Here is a 19,161-nt window from a genome sequence, read left to right on the forward strand (position 1 = left end):
CTCCAAATCACCGAACCCTCCCAGGTCCCGCACCAGACGGAGCCAGGTCCCCACCAGGAAGGGCCCCGGAGCACTGGGACACCAACACCGCTGCCTTTGAGACCAGGTTGGGGGCGAAAGATGGCGCTGGCCGGGTGCAGCTGGCTCCTCCTCAGTGGTGAGCGAGAACGGCGCCCCCCACGACCTCAGCCCCCCGATGGCCTCAGGGAAGGGCGGGGACCCCGGCCCGGGAGAGGGCAGGTGGGAGCCAGGGGTCCGGCAGGCTGGGTAGGGAGGGCATCGCTTGCTCCTCCGGGAGGAACCGGCGTGGGGCTGGCCGGGGACGGTCGCCTAGACGGGTTTGCGGGCGGACCTCCGAGATTTCTAAGATCGGGGCATCGGCTAAGGCAGAGGAGCCACTGAACCTCCTTCACTCGCGTGGCAAAGCCTCAGGGAGCCATGGAAGCTTGGCCAGCAGCTCTGCCTCTCCCTGAGGACGTGGCTTTGGCAGCCGGTCACCTTCCCCTTCTCGGCCTGTTTCTGCATCTATGAAATGGGCTAAGCTCATGGGGTCATCTGAAGGTCAGAATAAGCAGCATTGGCTACCCCTGACCGTGCCCCTGGAGCTGTTCTCAAGGTTTCCGTGTGTGAACAACCACACTAGACAGGAGGCCCACTCATGACCCCCACTTCATCGATGAGAGACCTGAGTCTCAGAGAGGGGAGGCCACTGGCTGGGGTCACACAGCTAGTAGTGCAGGGCTGAGGACTAGACCCAGAGCCCTCACCCCTAACCATCAGCCTGGAAAGTACCAGAAACCAGACAGAGCCACCCATTCCAGGCAACCAACCGCACACAATTCAAACCCAAGCAGCCCTGACCAGCTAGTCGGGTTTGGGGCTTATCTCCCGGGGTGGAAAGGAAAAGGGTGGAGTCATTCATCACACCCCTACTTTCTGCTGTGGTCAGACCTGGAGAGGCGGAGGAAGAGCACTGGACTGAGAGCCGGGGCCTGGGGGCTAGACGGGCTCGCCCGATGGTGTAAAGCCTCTGTTTGGTGACTCTCGCCCCGGGAAAACCCTCAGTGCCCCATGAAATCTAACAGTCTTGCGGGCTAAGGACGAGCTACGTGCCAGATCCTTGGCACAGCCCATCAAATTCAATCCTCAGGCCTACTCCAGGACTGAGACCCTACGGCTGGCTAGCATGTACTGAGCACTTACTGTGTACCAGGAACCCATGGGCTGGGAGCCCATGTCTCCTCCTTCGTTGAAGGGGGGCTGTGGTCAAGCCGGCCTCGTCCGACCCCTCTGGCTCCTTTTCCTCAGCCACTTTCCTGAGTGTGGGGGCCGAGATCTCTATCACCCCCGAGCCTGCCCAGCCAGCCGAGGGGGACAACGTCACACTGGCTGTCCACGGGCTTCTGGGGGAGCTGCTTGCCTACAACTGGTACGCGGGGCCCACTCTCAGCCTGACTTACCTGGTGGCCAGCTACATCATAAGCACGGGCGACGAGATCCCCGGCCCCGCGCACACGGGGCGGGAGGCCGTGCGCCCCGACGGTGGCCTGGACATCCAGGGCGTCCTGCCCAGGCACTCGGGCACCTACATCCTGCAGACTCTCAACAGACAGCTGCAGACGGAGGTGGGCTACGGACACTTGCAGGTCTATGGTGAGACACCCCCCCCCTGCCCCGGACTCCCCTCTGCCACAGCCAGCCTTCCCACGTCCTTTCCAATCCCTCTTAAAAAAAAAAAAAAAAGTAAAAATGTAAAACCATAAAAAAAAAAAAGACAAAAATAACATTAAAATGCTCACCTCCTTCAGGATGGCTTCCAGGACTACACCTGCCTCCTATCCCATTCTTTGCCCTTCAGCTGGGGGTACAGGGACACCACCAGGATCCAGCCACGCCCCTGGCCTGGGGAGAGGGGTGGCCAGGGGAGCAGGCAGTGCCCGGCCCCCTCCCCCTCTGTCTCTCGCCCCACAGAGATCCTGGCCCAGCCTGTGGTCATGGCGAACAACACGGCACTGGTGGAGCGCCGAGACACCCTACACCTGATGTGCAGCAGCCCCAGCCCCGCCGAGGTCCGCTGGTTCTTCAACGGCGAAGCCCTGCCCATCGCCATCCGCCTCGGCCAGTCCCCCGACGGCCGGGTACTGACCCGGCATGGCGTCCGCAGGGAGGAGGCTGGAGCCTACCAGTGCGAGGTCTGGAACCCAGTCAGTGTCAGCCGCAGCGAGCCCATCAACCTGACCGTGTACTGTGAGTCCTCCTGGATCCCCTAGACATACCCAGTGCCCAAACCTCATAGATGGGTAAACTGAGGCCAGGAGAGGGCACCCGAGGGCACACCGTGAGTCAGGAGGTGAGCAGGGGGGCGGGGGGGTTAGGAGCCAGGGATCCCTCTTAAAATGCACTCGCCCCATCTCGCTAAGGACTAAAAACCACCGGAGGACTAAGCCTTCAGTCTGAAGCATTACTTGCAGGAAGGGACACAGGGCTGGTGGGTTTTGAAAGGGAGGCGGGAAGTGAGTGGTGGGTGGGAGGGGAGACTAAAAAAATGTAACCAAAGCACGGAGTCATTCCAGGGGCAGCAGATACGCAGTGTGGAATCCGGGGCAAGTAAATCACAGAGGTACGCAAGGGCCGCTGCCGTAGAAAAACTTAGAGTCTAGAATCCTACAACCAGGTAATTCTGGATTTAAGCAGCACTGAATTCCAGACTCTGAGAATCCTAGAAACTCTAGAAGCAGAGATTCTTAGAATCTTAGAGTCGAATTCTAAAATCTTAGAGCCACCTGATCCTAGAATGTTAGAAACCTAGATTTCTAGACTCTTAGAACCCTAGCACCTAGAAGCATTGACTAGAAGCACTGACTCCCGGAGCCCTAGAATTCTAGACTCTTAGAATGGCTTACGAGAAACCAATAGTCTGGTCTTCTTCTTCTTCTTTTTTTTTTTAATGGGGCCATAGATTTCGAAAATATCTTGAAATTTTGTCTGGCCCCACGTCCTCTTTTTACAGAAGAGAAAACCGATCCCCTGAAAGGGGAAAGTGATTCTCGAGATCCTAGAGCAAGTTAGAGATCTGTGTGGGATCCGAAAAGACCAGAGCTTTCTCCCTCCGCTAGGCCCTCGCCTTCCCAGGGGCCCAGCCTGGTGGAGAGGAAGCCAGGGGTGCCCACCTCTATGCCCCTGTCCCTCCACTGCCCCGTCTCTCTCCCTCCTGCCCCCGCAGTTGGCCCGGAACGTGTGGCCATCCTCCAGGACTCCACCACCCGCACGGGCTGTACCATCAAGCTTGACTTCAACACGTCCCTCACCTTGTGGTGCGTGTCCCAGTCCTGCCCGGAGCCCGAGTACATGTGGGTCTTCAATGGGCGGGCCCTCAAGAACGGGCGAGACCACCTCAACATCAGCAGCATGACTGCGGCCCAGGAGGGCACATACACGTGTATTGCTAAAAACCCCAAGACCCTGCTTTCCGGATCTGCCTCAGTGGTGGTCAAGCTCTCCGGTGAGTCACCCACAGCCTGACCGCCACCCCCTCCCCACGGAGGCCCGGGTGGACCGCGTAAGGTTTGGCCACTGCTCCAACAGTTAGGGCACCCTTCGCCCAGCTGATAACGGGAAAGTAAGAGGGTCTCCACCCATTCTTTGGCCAAGTGACAAAGTGGCGTGTCGGGGGGACTCCCTCTTCGTTCGGGTGACAGAAGGAGACAGCCCATACCTTGTCACCTGGAAAACGAACGAGGAATCAGACCCTTCCTTGAGGGGTGGCAAAGTGAGAAAGGGGCCACCCGTCCGCACCGTGCATGGGGCAGAGCGGGGACACATTCAGACGTCCCTTCCTGCACGTGTCCCTATTCTAAATTCAGCCCACACAGCTGCGGAGGGCGCGGCCCAGTCCCTGCACGCGGACAGCCGAGCCACCACGCAGCCTGCTAGATGATGCGGTTCTCTGGCCCAGATGACTGTGTGTGCAAACACACACACACACACACACACACACACACAAGTTGTTGGCAAGTGGAAAAACACAGCCAGGGAGGCATTGTCTTGCCTCTGTCCTCAAACAACCTGGGGGCTCGGGGCAGCGCAGACACAGCTGGTGTTTTGAGAGCTATCAGGATCCTCAGGGGATACTTTCTCATCCCCTGGGGGGGAGTGGCTTTGAACATGAAGGCCTGGGTGATTCTGCCTTGGTTCCTTCCCAAGTGGCCACCATCCCCCAGGGACAGTGGGAACCGTCCTTCCCGTGGATACTCTTTCACCCAAAGCAGAAATGGCATCCCCAGAGGTAAGTGTACCTCCTGCCCCCCCCCCCGGGGGCCTTGGCAGCTGGTCTTGGCAAGAGACAGGGGGTATACCAGATGACCTCAGGTGCTGCCCCAAGCCCTGCCTGTGCGGGCCAAGATGGGGGGTGTCCAAGTGTGCAGGTATGTGCAGGGAGCGGGTACAGTGCCCCCAAGGGCCTCCTGAATGGTCAGCAACCCTGTGGCAGGTGCCAGGGAGAGACAGAAGAAAGGGAAACACCCCCCTGCTCCCATGGAGGGGGGACTCTGATCTGATGGAGGAGATGTGGTCTCTGCTCTTGGAGAGTTGATCCCAGAATAGGGAAGCAGGACTTCCTTACTCAAGTCGCTGCCAGTCAGAGAGAAGAGGCAACGCCTCACACTCCATGGGTTTCAAGTAGTGATGGAGGAGACATGATACCCACCCTCGATGAGCTTCCAGTCAGATGGAGGAGACAGTCCACACTTGGGGACATTTTGTAGTCTGATGGGAGAAATGTGGTCTTGAGGAGACATGGTCCTTTTTTTTTTTTTAAATTCCTAGTCTGATGGGGGAGACACAGTTCCCACCTCTGGGTTACTCCCAATCTGATGGGGGAGTACAAATCCCCCACTTTCTAGGAATTTCCAGTCTGATGGGATAGACATGCCCCCCATCCAACTTCTGGGGTCCCCAGGCTGATTGAAGAGACCCAGCCCAATAATCTGGAATTTCAAATCTGATGGAAGAGACATGGCCTCCCACCCTCTGGAAACTTTCAATTTGATAAGAAATTATTGCCCCCACATCCTGAGGTCTCTCGGTTTGACAGAAGAGATACAGCCTGGGGTGCACAACTCCCAACTATCTGATGAGATATTCTGAGAATTTCCAGTCTGATGGAGGAGATATGCCCCCCCACACACCGTATTCTAGAATTTCCAATCTGATAGGGGAGACATGGCCCCTATATTTGGAGAATTTTCCATCTGATGGAGGAGACATGGTTTGACTCTCTAGGGCCTTCTAGTTAAATGGGAGAAATATCCCCCAAGGGCTGGAAATTCCTAGTCTAATGGGGGGGGAGACAGCCCCCAGTCTCTGGGGGAAGACATAGCTCCCTGGCAGGCATTGTCCGGACCCAAAACCCACCTCCATTACCACCCAAGTCAGCTCCTTCCTCTGTCTCCTTCCCAGCACCCCACCCAGGAAGCGCCCGCCAGTTGTGGGGAGGCATGGATGAGCCGGCTGAGGGGGGAGGGGGACGCTAGGCCCCTGCAGGCCTAGCTGAGCCCGCCTCCCCCCCCCCCACTCTTTCCCCAGCGGCAGCGGTTGTCATGACAATCGTGCCTGTGCCGACCAAGCCGATGGAGGGCCAGGACGTGACACTGACCGTCCAGGGCTACCCCAAGGACCTGCTGGTCTATGCCTGGTACCGCGGGCCTGCCTCGGAGCCCAACAGGCTGCTCAGCCAGCTGCCGTCGGGGAACTGGATTGCAGGCCCCGCGCACACAGGCCGGGAAGCGGCCTTCGCCAACTGCTCGCTGCTGGTACAGAAGCTGAACCTCACGGACGCCGGCCGCTACACGCTCAAGACCATCACGTTGCAGGGCAAGACGGAGACGCTCGACGTGGAGCTGCAGGTGGCCAGTAAGTGCGCCAGAGGGGGCAGATGGTGAATCTTTTCAGACAGGGGCTCCCAAAAGGGGACTTTGCCTCCTTCATAGACCGGGAAACAGATCAAGTCGGAAATGCCTCCCCATCAGGCTGGAGGAAGGGGCTTTGTCTCCTCCCTCTGACTGGGGGATCTCCTAATGGAGTTCTTTCCTCTTCTGTCCAACTGATGACCTAGACTAGGGGTAGACAGGCCTCCTGCGTCAGACTGAAGGCCACTACGGGGGGCTTCCATGCCTTCTCTCTCATACAAGAGGTTCACCAGACTGAAGGTTTTCAAAGAAGAGACATAGTCTGAGGGTAGGACATCCTTTTTCCCGGCAGATGGGTAGACTCCAAAACACAGGAGATACTGCCTCTGCTACTATGTTGGGGAAATGGGCGAATGATGGGAGTTACCTCCCCCATCAGACTAGATGTATAGGATGAGGGTAGATCATACCTCCCTCTTTAGACTGGGAGATCCTAGACAATTGGGACTGTGTTTCATCCTTTGCATTACAGTAAGAATGAGGACTGAATTTCTACCATCAGCAGGTGGAATTTTTCTCTCAAAGTGAAATCCTCCATTAGGATAGAGGCTTCTAGTTGGGGGGAATTGTGTCTCCTCCCTCAGACTAGGCATTTCCAGTGTTCAGGAACAATGTCTCTCCCATCAGCCTGCGAATTCCCAGATGTTGAAGACCATGTCTTGCCCATCAGAGTAGGGACTCCCAGAGTCAGCCTCCATCCATCAGACTGGGAGCTCTCAGAGGCAGGAAACATGTCTCCTCCATCAGACTGGGAGCTCCCAGAATCAGGGACCAGGTCTCCTCTATCAGACTGGAAGCTCCCAGAGTTAAAGTCCATGTCTCCTCCATCAGACTGGGAGCTCCCAGAGTCAGGGACCATGTCTCCTCCATCAGACTGGGAGCTCCCAGAGTCAGGGACCATGTCTCCTCCATCAGACTGGGAGCTCCCAGAGTTAAGGACCATGTCTCCTCCATCAGACTGGGAGCTCCCAGAGTCAAGGACCATGTCTCCTCTATCAGACTGGGAGCTCCCAGAGTCAGGGACCAGGTCTCTGCCATCAGACTGGGGGTTCCAAGAGTCAGGGGCCAGGTCTCCTCCATCAGACTGGAAGCTCCCAGAGTTAGGGACCGTATCTCCCACATCAGACCAGGAGCTTCCAGAATCAGGGACCAGGTCAACCCCCATCAGATTAGGCATCCCTGGAGGTCCAAGAGGCCAAGTCCCTGAGGCAGGTTTCATCCCATTAGACCAGGAGCTCTCAGACACTGGGAACTAGGTCACTTTCCAGGCTGGAGTCTCACCTCCCCCATCAGACCAGGTACTTTTGGAAGCCCTGAGTCAGGGATGGCATCTCCCAGCTCAGACAGGAAGCTTCCAGGATCAGGAAATCAATCACTGCCAGGTATCCCCTAGACACCCTCCTTCATCAAACCCTGGTCTCAGGTCAGTGCTGGAGATAGAATGCTTTTCAATGGCAGCCGGCCACCTGCCCCACAAAGGCCCAGGATTCCTTTTCACTCTGTCTCTCTTCTCACAGTCAACCTCCCTCCCCTGCATGAGGACCAACGCCACCTTCCTGAACCTGAACCTGGCACAGGCTGAGCGTGGGGTGGGGGTGGGGGGGACAGTGGGAGGCTGGGAGTGGGCAGGGAAGCAGGAGGGGTGGGGGCACTGGGACCTGGTCCTCTAACTCCCTGACAGCCTCTTCCACCCTTTTCCCCCATCTCCCCCTCAGCCCTGGAGTAGCAGCACAGCTGTGGCCGTGGGGACCTTGGAGAGAAGAGCTCTTCAGACCCTCCATGCCCCCCCATCTCCTCCCCCTGGCTGGAGGACCACTTGCTCCCAGTGAGGATGCCGGACTGACCGTGGTTGGCCGTTCTCCTGCTTCCACACTAGAGTTAGAACTGACAGGGCCCTACTCTTTCACCGAGGTGTCGGAGAGCCACAGAGGCCATAAATGTCCTGGTTAACACATGCACGTGTCAGCCTCTCCTTCTATGACCGCCAACCCTGCCATTTCCTGGTGGCCACACTCACCTCCTTCCCTACCCGGGGTTATTCTCAGTTTAGGTGCATGCGTGACAGGGATGCCTAAATGACAAAGAGACAAGTCCCTCCCCAGGTTATATCTGATGGTCCTTCTTCCCAGTGGGCCAAAGACTGCCCCTCTCTGGGACACCAAACAGAGCTGGGTTCTGTAGGACATGGCCCTCCCCTTTACTGCACCTCACTCCATCTGGGCCCTAAAGCAAGTCTGCTCATGCCAGGACAGGCAATGACCAAATTTCCCATGAAGGGTTCCTTCTATTTAACCAAAGATGCTCCCTTGTGTCCTCCATTGTCCTGGGATTTTCCCCCACCCCATGTCACTCTCAAACGTCACCTGCACAACCCTAAAAATATCTCCCTCCCCTTCTAAATGCAAATGGGGTAGTGTGAGGGTGATGGGTGAGACTGGGGAACTGGGAGCCAGAGAAAGCATGTCTTCTAACTTCTGTCACTACTAGGACCTGTGCCACAGGCCCCACTCAGCCAAGATGGTCCACTAGAGACAGACTCTTGGTGTTGGTCAGAAGTGGTGATCACAGACTTGGCTTGGGGTAGAAAGAGATGTCTGGGCAGGGATAGAAAGGCCTAGTAGAGATATTTCCTAGAAACTTTCAAGACAGAGCCTTTCTGAGGATGGCCACATTGAGATGGGATGGTGGGTGGAAAGAGCCCCAGAATAGGGTTATGAAATCTGGATCATGATTTGCCTTGGATTCATTAGACCCTCAGTTTGAACATTGGCAAAAGGGTGTGGGCTTAGGGCAGACTAGAATTTTTCAAACCACTTTATTAGCCTTGGAGCCCTTCAAATGCAAGCTTACATGGTAGGTCAATATATTATTTGAAATAGTAATGCAAGAAAAGTAGATATCAAATCAAAAGCTACAGCCCTCTCTCCCCCAAAGTTTATACACAGTAGAAAAAAATTCCCCAAATGTAAATTAAATAAACCTTGGATTACAGAGGCAATTACAATGTAAAATACCAACCAGAATCAAATGCCAGTGAAAACGCTAGATCTAGAAACCTGAGGGATATGGCCAAAGCCACACTTGGAGGGGGAATGATAGCCTTAAAGGCTTAAATGCAACGGGAATACTAAAAAGAGCTTGAAGATGAACAAAATAAGCTTTCCACTCAAGAAACTAGAAAACGTTCACAAAATACACCAAAGAACAAAGGTAAAGAATGTAAAAAGGTAAAAAGCGGAAATGGATGAAATACAAAACAAACAGTTAGTCAATAAAACCTAAAGCTGCTTCCTTGAAACTGCTGATGGACTAGACAAACTTTTTGCAAGTGTGGCAAGAGACAGAGACTAATATCTAAATATCTAATATCTAAAATAAAAGAGGGGCACCTGGCTGGCTCAGTGGGTAAAGCATGGGGCTCTTGATCTCGGGTTTGTAAGTTCAAGCCCCACATTGGGTGTAGAGATTACTTAAAAATCGTAAAAATTAAAAAGAGAGAAACTGGTCTGGTTGCAATAGAAGGTCAGTTCCTGGTTAGATGAACAATAAAGATACACCTCGAGGGAAGAGAGTGTGGGATACCTGTGAATAGCTCCCCAGCAGCCACTCAGCCTCCCTCTTTCGCTGTGGCAGGCACTGCCTCCCCTAAAAGTAGCTGAAACTGTCAGGTACTCACTTTCCCAGACGGCTTTGCAGCTGCAGGTGGCCATGTGACCAAATTCTGGCCAATGAAGGAAGGAGAGAGTGGAAAGTCCCGCCCACTGCTTCCACCCTACCTGAGGGAGGCGCTAGGCGAGCTCCACGGAGTTGGAAAGCTATTACCTGAATCAGTGGTCTCTAGTGTGAGGTTTCCAGGAAGGGCAGAGGGATTTGAGCCCAGACTCCCAACCCCAACATCATCTAGCCCCCAAAATGGGCAATGGCGCCCACATTCTCCCCCCTCCACCAAGTTCACATAAGATTCGGAGACATATGAGGGTCAGAGCCTAGGTATATCAGTTAGAATTTCTCTTCAGTGGCAAGTAAAAGACTGGACATAAGACAAACAGAGAAGATCAAAATATAAGATGAAAGAGAAAGTGGGATGGGTAAGAGAAGCCTACGTGGACAGAAGACTATTTCTCTCTCACATGAAAAGTGCCCAGAAGCAGATTGTTCAGAACTGGAATCAGGACTCCGTGGTGTCCTTAGAGACACGGCTCCCCCTGCGTGTCTGCCCCATCATTCTCAACTTGGGGTTTCCATTCTCTTGGTCTCCTCATGGCCCAAGATGGCTGCTGGAGCTCCCTCGTCAGTGTTCCAGGCAGGAGGCAGAAAGAAGGGGACAAAAGGCAAACACAACCCCACACAGGTTATAGCTGGCACCCCTTTTAAGGAAACTTCCCCAAAGTCCCATCCTACAACTTCCACTCACATCTGATTGGCCAGTGCTTAGTTACATGGCCACCCTAGCTGCAAGGGAGGCTGGGACGTGTAGTCGTTTGCCTGGGTCTATGGCTGCACGTAAACAACCTCTCAGGGTCCTGATTTCAAGGAAGAGAGGAAGACTGGATCCCGAGTGGGCAGCTGGCAGCCTCTGGAACTCCCACTTCCCCAGCTGGACAAAATGACCTTTCTCATCTAAGCCCAAAGGGAGATCACCACAGCCACGCGAGCCAGGGTTTGGGAAAGACAGTGGCTGTGTTCAGTTGGGGGTTGCTTTGTGCAATGCAGAATGAGGCCAGCGGGAGGGACGGAGTGGAGGGAGCCAAGGAGGAGGCAGTTCAGGTTTCTAGGTCAGTCGGATCCCATATCCTCAGGGTGTGGAGGCTCAGATGTCCCCAGGAGCAAAGCTCCCATCTCTCTAGGCATCGCTGGGCTCCTGAACTGAATCCTTCTGTCGATCCAATCCCCTTCTGTGAACACTCCAGGAAAGAACAGGAACCACGAAGTAAGACCAGCTCCTCTGTCTTGAGCATGGGTTGTCTTTTTGCATACACGTTCTCAATGAATTTCTACAACAACCCTTTTGAGTCGTCATATTGCCAGTTCCTCCATGTTACAGAGGAGGAAACTGAGGCACGGCTTAAAAACCTTGCTCTGGGTCCCACAGTTCCCAAGGCTGCTGGGTGGAGGAGCTGGCTGGTAAGTCCCCTTCATTCCTCAGCAGGGCGGGCTGGTCAAGGGCACAGGCTCAGAGCCCAGAGGGAGCTGCGTTGGCCGCTTTTAGCTGTGGGGCTTGGGGCACGTTGCTTTTTCTCACCTGTAAAACAGAAAAGAGAAACAGTGCCCACTCCTAGAGTCATTGAAGAGTCACTACGAGTAAAGGCGCTAGTGCAGGCAGATGGAAAAGTCAAAAATAAGATTTTTCGGGGCGCCTAGGTGGCTCAGTCGGTTAAGCGTCCGCCTTCGGCTCAGGTCACGATCCCAGGGTCGTAGGATCGAGCCCCGCATCGGGCTCCCTGCTCAGTGATTTTTCTGTGATGTCTTCTTCTTGGGGGGACTCCATCAATCCTACTGCATGGGTTCGCCTCACTTGATGCAGCACATAATGTTCTTGAAAATGGTAATCACCGAAGATGACTTCCCAGAAAAAATAATAAATGTGTGTGAGCTTCTAGAATCATGACGCTAATCATCACTGGCTCGGGGGTAACGTGCTCTTAGCACAGACTTTCTTGACTTGCTCCTTTGAAATGAGGCCACATTATAATGAGAAATACACATCCCAGGGGCACCTGGCTGGCACAGTCAGTTAAGCGTCCGACTCTTGGTTTTGACTCAGGTGGTGATCTCAGGGTCGTGAGATCGAGCCCCACATGGGGCTCCACGCTCAGTGTGGAGTCTGCTTAGAGTTTATCTCTCCCTCTCCCTGTGACCCTCTACACCCCCCAAAAACATACATCTTTAAAAAAATAAATACACATCCCAGGTCCCTGCCTGGCTCCAGGAAATCTGTGTCTCCAGGGAAGAGACATGAAAGCTGAATTTTTTTAAATAAATAGCGTGGGTGGTTTTTGTCAATTGGGAAGTTAAAGGACCTAGACGCAGGGAGTGTTTGACCAAAAAGAAAAAAAAAGGAAAGAGAGGCACAAAGAGGAGGAGGCAACGTGCCCAAGGCTGCTCAGCCGGGAAGGGGCAGGGCCACAGATTGGCCCAGAGGGGGCAGGAACCAGCCCAGGGTCACACAGAAGGTTTCGGTCTGAAGGCTGAGACCGGGGCTCACGTCTGCCCCAGGAGGTTGAGAGCAGCCCCCCCTCCTCACCTCCCCAGCAAAGCCACAAAGCCTGGACGGTGCCCGGATGGTGCTTGGGTCCCTGGATTCCACTAGCCATGGGTGGGGCCCAGACTCTGCCCTGTCTCTGCCCCCATGCGTCCCCCCTCACCTAAGAGGCCTTTTCTCAAGTAACCTTCTGCAGTGGGGAGGGGAGGGGTGGGGGCAGGAATGACCTTGAGACCAGAACACACAATGGCCCAGTCCCTGCCTGGAGCCCTGCCAGTGAGAGGAAGGAAACCTGCCCTGTTTTTCTCCCCTGGGCTGGAATGTTGATCCAGGATGGAGAGAGAGGAGGGTGAGCAGAGAGAGGAGGAGGGAAGAGAAAGAGGGAGGAGGAGGGAGAAGGAGAGGGAGGAGGGGAGGGAGGAGAGATGAAGAAGGAGATGGATGAGGAGAAGGGTGGGGAGCAGGGGGTCCTGGCACCAGGGTGCCAAGGCCAGACTTTGGGAACCAAGCAGGGAGTCTGCTCAGCTCCAGCCCAGCTGACACACAGTGCAGTCCTGACACACAGGACATCCGAGCACCCTAAGGTTGCGCAGGACCAGGACAGCCAAAGGGTCTCACTCTCTGAGTTCCCACAGTGACCTCCAGAAGCAGGTATCAACCCTCCCATTCCTCAGAAGAGGAAACAGAGGCCCCCAGAGGTGAGGTCACATTTCTGGAATCATCTCCCGTCTGGATCACAGTCCATATCCTTCTCTCCCCTCACTCCACTCTGGCCACACTGGCCACCTGGCTATTGTGTGAATAAACCACACAATTCCTGCCTCAGGGCCTTTGCACTGGCCTTTCCTTCAGCCAAAAAAGTGTTCTTAGCCTAGATACCTGAATCATTCCATTCAGGTCTCTGCTAAAATGTCACCTCCTCACAAGGGCCCCCTGAACCCCCGATGTTGTCTAGCTTTGTCCTCCACAGCATTTATGACACACACACACCCACACCCAACTTTATATTCTGTGTCTCTTTCTTCACTTGTACACCGTCTTCTCCGCCGGACTGTGAGCTCCGCGAGGCAGGGGTTTTCTCACTTGTGTTCACTGCAGTGTGTCTATCACCTAAATTAGAGTCAGTAGAGCCGGTTCCTTCCAGAGGCTTCAGGGCATTACTCAGCCTACAGGTGGGACCTGAAAGCTCAGAGGAGCTGGGTAGAAAGTTGGCAGGGAAAAGCATTTCAGACAGAGGGCACAGAATGTGTAAAGCCCAGGAGGCAGGAAACCAGGGTCAAGGCCGATATGGCTTGAGTGGGAGCCCCGGGGTCGGGGGTGGACGGTGCTGGACAGGCTCTGTCTCAGGTTCTAACATGATCCCTCTGGCCACACGTTGGAAGAGACATAAGAGTAGGGAGCCCAGTGAGGAGGTGACAGCAGTGGAGACAAGAGGTGATGGCAGCTGGGCGGAGGGGTGAGGAGGGAGCCAAGGGGATGGAGCTAGAATCGATTTGGAAGGTAGAGCCGACAGCATTTGCTGACAGGACGCGGTGCAGGGAAGACGGAGTCAAGGGGTCTCCCAGCTTTGGGCCTGAGCCGGCGCAGGATGGAGGCTGGAAGGAAGGCTTGGGGTGTTCGAGAGGCCAGGGAAGCAGGAGGCGGACCAGACCCCACGGCACACGGGCTCCGTGAGGGAAGTTGGCACCAGTGTGGACTGCGGTTTTCACCCACCTCGAGGGGCCCCTTATCCTCTCCCCCAACTTCCCCTCCTGCCGGGTGGAGCTGCCCTTGTTTGTTTCCCTCTCTGTCATCCGTTTTATGATGGGGAAGGCTGGTTTTCCCCTAACCCAGCAGACACCTCTTCCTTCTGCCTGTCCCTGACCCTCCCGCCTCGGGAAGCCCCGCGCCGGCCTCCTGAAATGTCCCTGCAGGACAGGGCCCCTGCCACCCGTTCATCCAGCCAGATGGGACTCAAAAGGGGAAGTGGGTCACCCCTAGTCACCCGGCATGTGGTCAGCTCCGGACTTCGGGGTCTTGTCTCCTCGATGCCCCACCACAGCCCTGGGAGGCGGGTGGGGGAGGAACCAGCAATTCTTTCCCCATTTCACATGGGAAAACTGGGGCTCCAAGGGAGGCCTGAGCTCACCCAAGACACTCCACGAATAGGGGAGTTGGAATTGAAAACCCAGCTCCCAACAGCAGGACGGCTCTGTTCTGAGCTCAGAGGAGAAGGCAAGGGGTAAACAGAACCCAGTCCCGTCCTGCCAGGATGCAGCCAGGATACAGACTTATCACAGACGATTGTCAAATCCAGCATTGGTCAGGGCTGAGGTGGGGGAACCCAGGACACGGGGTGGGGAACACCTGGCCCAGCCAGGGGTCACGGAGGGCTTCCAGGAGGAGGTGAGCAGGAGTTAACAGGTGCCAATGTTCCAAGGAGAGGGAACAGCACAGGCAAAGGCCCAGAATTAAGAGGGAAACTTGGGGGGCAGGGCGCCTGGGTGGCTCAGTCGTTAAGCGTCTGCCTTCAGTCCAGGGCATGATCCCAGGGTCCTGGGATCGAGCCCCACATCAGGCTCCCTGCTCCTCTGGGAGCCTGCTTCTTCCTCTCCCACTCCCCCTGCTCATGTTTCCTCTCTCGCTGGCTGTCTCTCTCTCTGTCAAAATAAATACAGAAAATCTTAAAAAAAAAAAAAAAGAGGGAACCTTGGGGGCTTCTCAATGACCACGTCCCTCCGCTGACCAAGCTCCTGTGACCACCGTCGGCAAACTCTTCAGCCTGGCTCTTATTCGTTCAAACAAACACTCCCTGGGGTGAGTAGTTAGTGTCAGGCCCTATGAGGACATAGCAGTGATTCCAACGGCTCCTCAGGACTGTGATCCTGACCTGGGGCATCAGGGAGGGCCTCCTGCAGGAAGAGGCATCTACCCCACGACCTGAAGGGGTCATAGGAGGGAGGCTGGGAAAGAGGCAGGGAAGGGCGTTCTGGACAGAGGGAACAGCCTGTACAAAGGCCTGACGGTAAGTTCCGAGTAGAACAAGCCGCTCGTGGTTCAGCTGAAGCACAGGATGGTTTGGGAGAGGCTAGAGAGGCCAGCCCTGCGGCCTGTGTGTGGGCTTCCTTCCAAGGCACTGGGGAGCCACGGAAAAGCTGTGAGCGGAAGGACAGGCAGAAAGGTAGATTTGTTAAGTCAGAAAGACCTCCCCGCTTCCACGTGGAGGGTGAACAGAGGGAAGCCACAGAATCACAGGTGGGGTTTTGCAGGGGGGAAGAGACTTGCACCCGGGTCTGAGGGAGGGGATCCAGGACTTGTGGGGGGCACAGCGGTCCTGCAGCGGGGGATGGGAAGCCTGGCCCACAGCCACCACTAGGTGGCGCCAGCACACCACTTAGCCGGGTCTGAGCCCACGAAGGGCCATCTGGCCCAGAGCCCGGCGCAGCCGCCCCAGCGCCGGGGGAGCAAATCTGATGCGGGCCTCGCCTCTCCGTGTGTGGGTCCCGGCTCCCTCCTGCGCCGCAGCTTGCTAACAGCGAGATTGCAAGCACGCAGAGGCCGCTCGGACCCCAGGCCTCCAGGGTAGAGGGAGCTGAGCCCCAAGCGTGCTCTGTCATCACCCGAGAAGCTGAGACCCGAGCACCCTGCCTCGCCTTCCGGAGGGAGGATTCTTACCGCTCCCGCAAGACTGGGGTTGACCTGTCTCCTCTGCCTGATTGGAAACCCATCATCTCACACATCAGAATGGGGCCTCCTTACTTCTCCCAACCGAGAGATACTTGCTCATCCCAGGAACTGGGATTTATCCTCTCTATCTGCCTCCCTCATCACAGACCTGCTGAGGGCTCCTTATGCCCCCCGGCCGTTGGGTCTCCTTGTTTCCCCCATCCGACAGACGAAACCTTTGTCTCCTGGTTAGACCAAAGGGACCCTTCCGCCCTTGCAAAGCTTTGCGGGTCCTTCTTCTATCCATGGAAGGAATCGGGCCCAATTTATGGAGAGGGAAACTGAGGCACAAAGCAGCAAAGCAGCACAGCCCCATCGAGCTGCAGATACTCTCTTTCTGCCTTTCCCCACACCTGCCCTCCGCCCTCCCTGCGCCCTGGGTAACTCCCCTGGCACTGGGAGTAGGGGAATTTTGCCCGCAGGCCTCTGGGCTTGCTTGCTTTATCAGCGGTGCCCCATGGCCCGGGGTTAAAGTCCAGAGCTGGGCTTGGGGCTCAGGGCAGGGAGGGAGGGAGGGGCGGTGGCCTGACCCAAGGGGGGGACTCCCCAGAAGGACAAGCCTTCACAGCTGGGGAGGGTAGGGGATGGGCTGGGAGGGTAAGGGAAGGGCAAGGCGGCACCCATGTCCCTGCAAGTGGCGGGGGGGGGGGGTCAAGTCTCCCCACCCGGGTTGCTGACTGTGTGGCCTTGGACCAGGAAATTTGCAACCTCTGCCAGCCTCAGTTTCCCCAGCTGTGAAATGGGTATGATACTTCTCTGGGTGGTTGTGAAAGCTCTCTGAGTTCATGCAAAAGAAATCCTAGGGACAGTGGCCTACCATGGCCCCTCCACCCCCCCTCTTCTCCAGAAGGTTTCCTTCTAAATCTCTGGAATTGACCCTCTTCACTCCATCTCCCACCTACTCGCCCAACCCAAGCCAACCGCACGGCCGGTCTCCCTGCACAGCCAGAGAGGTCTTCCCAAAATCCGACCCGATCCCAGCTCAGGACCTGCTATGGCTCCCCAGTGCCCTGAGAACACCGACGCTGTACCAAGGCCACAGGCCTACTAGGCAGTGGGTGACCAGACCGCTGTTCACCTCCACACTCCTTTCTGTCTTTCTAAGAGATCCTTGTGCTGTCTCCTCTTTCCAACATTTCCCCCCTGACTTCAGGTCCCTGCTCTGGGAATGTCATCCCTGATATCCAAAATCAGGCCTGCTTCTCCCCTCTGTCCTCATTCTTTGTGCCCCTCCACACAGCTCCCACCGTGGTAGAAGGAACATGTATTGGGGTGCCCCCTTCAAGATAGCCTCTGAGTCCTGCCACTTCTCCCCATCTCAGCTGCCCCCCCATCCCGGCCCAGCCACCCTCACCTGTAGCCTGGACTGCTACGATCCCCTCACTTGACTCCCTGCCTCCGTCCTTGCCCCCCACATGCAGCCAAAGTCAAACCGCATTCCTCCCCTGCTCGAACCCTCCATGGCTCCCATCTCCCTCTGAGCTTGCAGTGGCCCACCCGATCTCCTCAACACCCCCCCATCTCCCCAAGCTCACGTCCACGCCCCCACGGCTCACTCTGCTCCAGCCACACTGTCCTCAGCCAGCCAGTGGGAACCGCCTCAGGGCCTCCACACTTGCCGTTCCCTTGGTCTAGGACACTATTCCCCGAGACGCCCACAGCGCCTCTCACCTCCTTCAAGTTTTGCCCAAATAGCACTCCTTCTAGGGGCCTCCCTTGGCCACTCAAGTTAAAAAACACTTTTGTTTAAGGCAGGGGGTGGGGGCAGATGGAGAGGGAGAGAGAATCGCAAGCAGACCCCCCACTGAGCGCAGAGCCCAACGTGGGACTCGATCTCTCGACCCTGAGGTCATGACCTGAGCAAAATCAAGAGTCAGAGGCTTCACCCACTTCACCCAGGCGCCCCCCAAACACACCTTAAACCACTCCCCACCCCAGTCCCTTGCCAGCTTCATTTTTCTCCACAGCAAATAGCTGATATTGTCTATACTTTCCCCTCCCGTATCGATAATCTGGCTCGGGGACTGGACTCGACTCCCCGAGGGCCAGCAGCTGATTCCTCGGCTACCAGAGCCGGGCCTGAAATACCTGTTGGCACAGTGGCTGGATCGTATGTGTTTATTTTGAAGAGGTAAACCGCTCCCAAGTTTCAAAATCCAAAAAGCACAAAATGGAAGTGAGAAGTCATCTCCCCACCATGACCCGGGGCCTGGCCCGCCCCGGCCCTGTTCCCCCTCCCGGTCTGCACGGTTTCCAGTCTCTCGGGTTTCGTTCCAAAGATTGTGCACAGACGAGAACACCGATGCTCTTATTTCTTCCCCATCCCCTGTTGATGCCAACGGCACACACTTGGAGCCTGCCCTGCATTTTTTTCCTCCAGCAGAACATCTGGAAGGTCCCACAGCTCAGCCCAGGAAGCGCCCGTCTCCACCTTTTTTTTTAATTTATGATTTTCTTTCTTTAATTTTTTTTTCAACCAGCTGCATGGATGGTGACCACGGTGGACGGAGCTTTTGTCACAATTGTTACATATCAAGAGTGGCACGTCTGGGTGGCTCAGGTCCTGACCCCAGGGTCCTTGGATCGAGCCCCCTGGTCGGGCCCCCTGCTCAGCGGGGATTCTGCTTCTCCCTCTGCTGCTCCCCCTGCTTGTGCTCACTCGCGCACGCGTACGCACACGTTCTCTCTCAAATAAATAATAAATAAAATCCTTTAAAAAAAAGAGAGAGCGAGGGAGAGGCTTGGCTTGGCGGCCAGGAGCTCAGATCCATCCTACCGACCCCGACTCACGTCGCAGCTCGGCCACCAGCACCCTTGCACGCTGCTGGTGGGCGTGCAAACCAGAGCAGCCACCTTGGAAGATGGTTTGCCAATTTCCCCTGAGGTTAGAACATACACTTCCCATATGACCCAGCAATTTCATTCCCGGGTATTTACCCAAGAGACATAGAAACCCACGGTCACACAAAAACCTGTATCCACACGTTTACAGCAGCTCTATTCATGATCGCCAATAACTGGAAACAACCCAAATGTCCTTCCGCAGGTGGATAAATAAGCCAACTGTGCTCCGCCCCGGCAGCGGAATACCCAGCGACAGCAGCGCCGGCAAGCTACCGACACATGACCACGTGCGCGGATCTCCGATGCGTGGAGCCGAGTCAAAGAAGCCAGCTCCAAAGGCAACGTTATTCCACTGATAAAGACATTCTGAAAAAGGCCAAATGATAGGGACCGAGGGGCACCTGGGTGGCTCGGTCATTAAGCACCTGCCTTCAGCCCAGGGCC

The 19,161-nt window shown here is 55.8% G+C and overlaps 1 protein-coding gene across 2 annotated transcripts; it reads left to right on the forward strand.

Annotated features, from left to right (window-relative positions):
• Positions 1-7,920, forward strand: CEACAM16 (CEA cell adhesion molecule 16, tectorial membrane component). Of its 2 annotated transcripts, XM_040634128.1 has the most exons (7): positions 1-157; positions 1,309-1,653; positions 1,972-2,247; positions 3,224-3,502; positions 5,584-5,910; positions 7,484-7,555; positions 7,682-7,920. In XM_040634128.1, exons 1-6 carry the CDS (start codon positions 121-123, stop codon positions 7,546-7,548), a joined length of 1,329 nt encoding a protein of 442 aa, XP_040490062.1. In that variant the 5' UTR covers positions 1-120; the 3' UTR covers positions 7,549-7,555; positions 7,682-7,920. The 2 variants fall into 2 exon arrangements, with proteins under 2 accessions (XP_040490062.1, XP_040490063.1); XM_040634129.1 differs by lacking the exon at positions 7,484-7,555 and having other exon boundaries at positions 4-157.
• The last annotated feature ends 11,241 nt before the right edge of the window (positions 7,921-19,161 follow it).

Source organism: Ursus maritimus, unplaced genomic scaffold, assembly GCF_017311325.1.
Source record: "Ursus maritimus isolate PB19 unplaced genomic scaffold, ASM1731132v1 scaffold_19, whole genome shotgun sequence".
NCBI lineage: Eukaryota > Metazoa > Chordata > Mammalia > Carnivora > Ursidae > Ursus > Ursus maritimus.

Excerpts from the sequence above, each read along its gene's own strand:
- CEACAM16 (XM_040634128.1), top strand. The coding sequence starts at position 121 with ATGGCGCTGGCCGGGTGCAGCTGGCTCCTCCTCAGTG. Across the intron at positions 158-1,308 it reads CAGCTGGCTCCTCCTCAGTG|CCACTTTCCTGAGTGTGGGG; the intron begins GTGAGCGAGAAC and ends CCTTTTCCTCAG. Across the intron at positions 2,248-3,223 it reads CATCAACCTGACCGTGTACT|TTGGCCCGGAACGTGTGGCC; the intron begins GTGAGTCCTCCT and ends CTGCCCCCGCAG.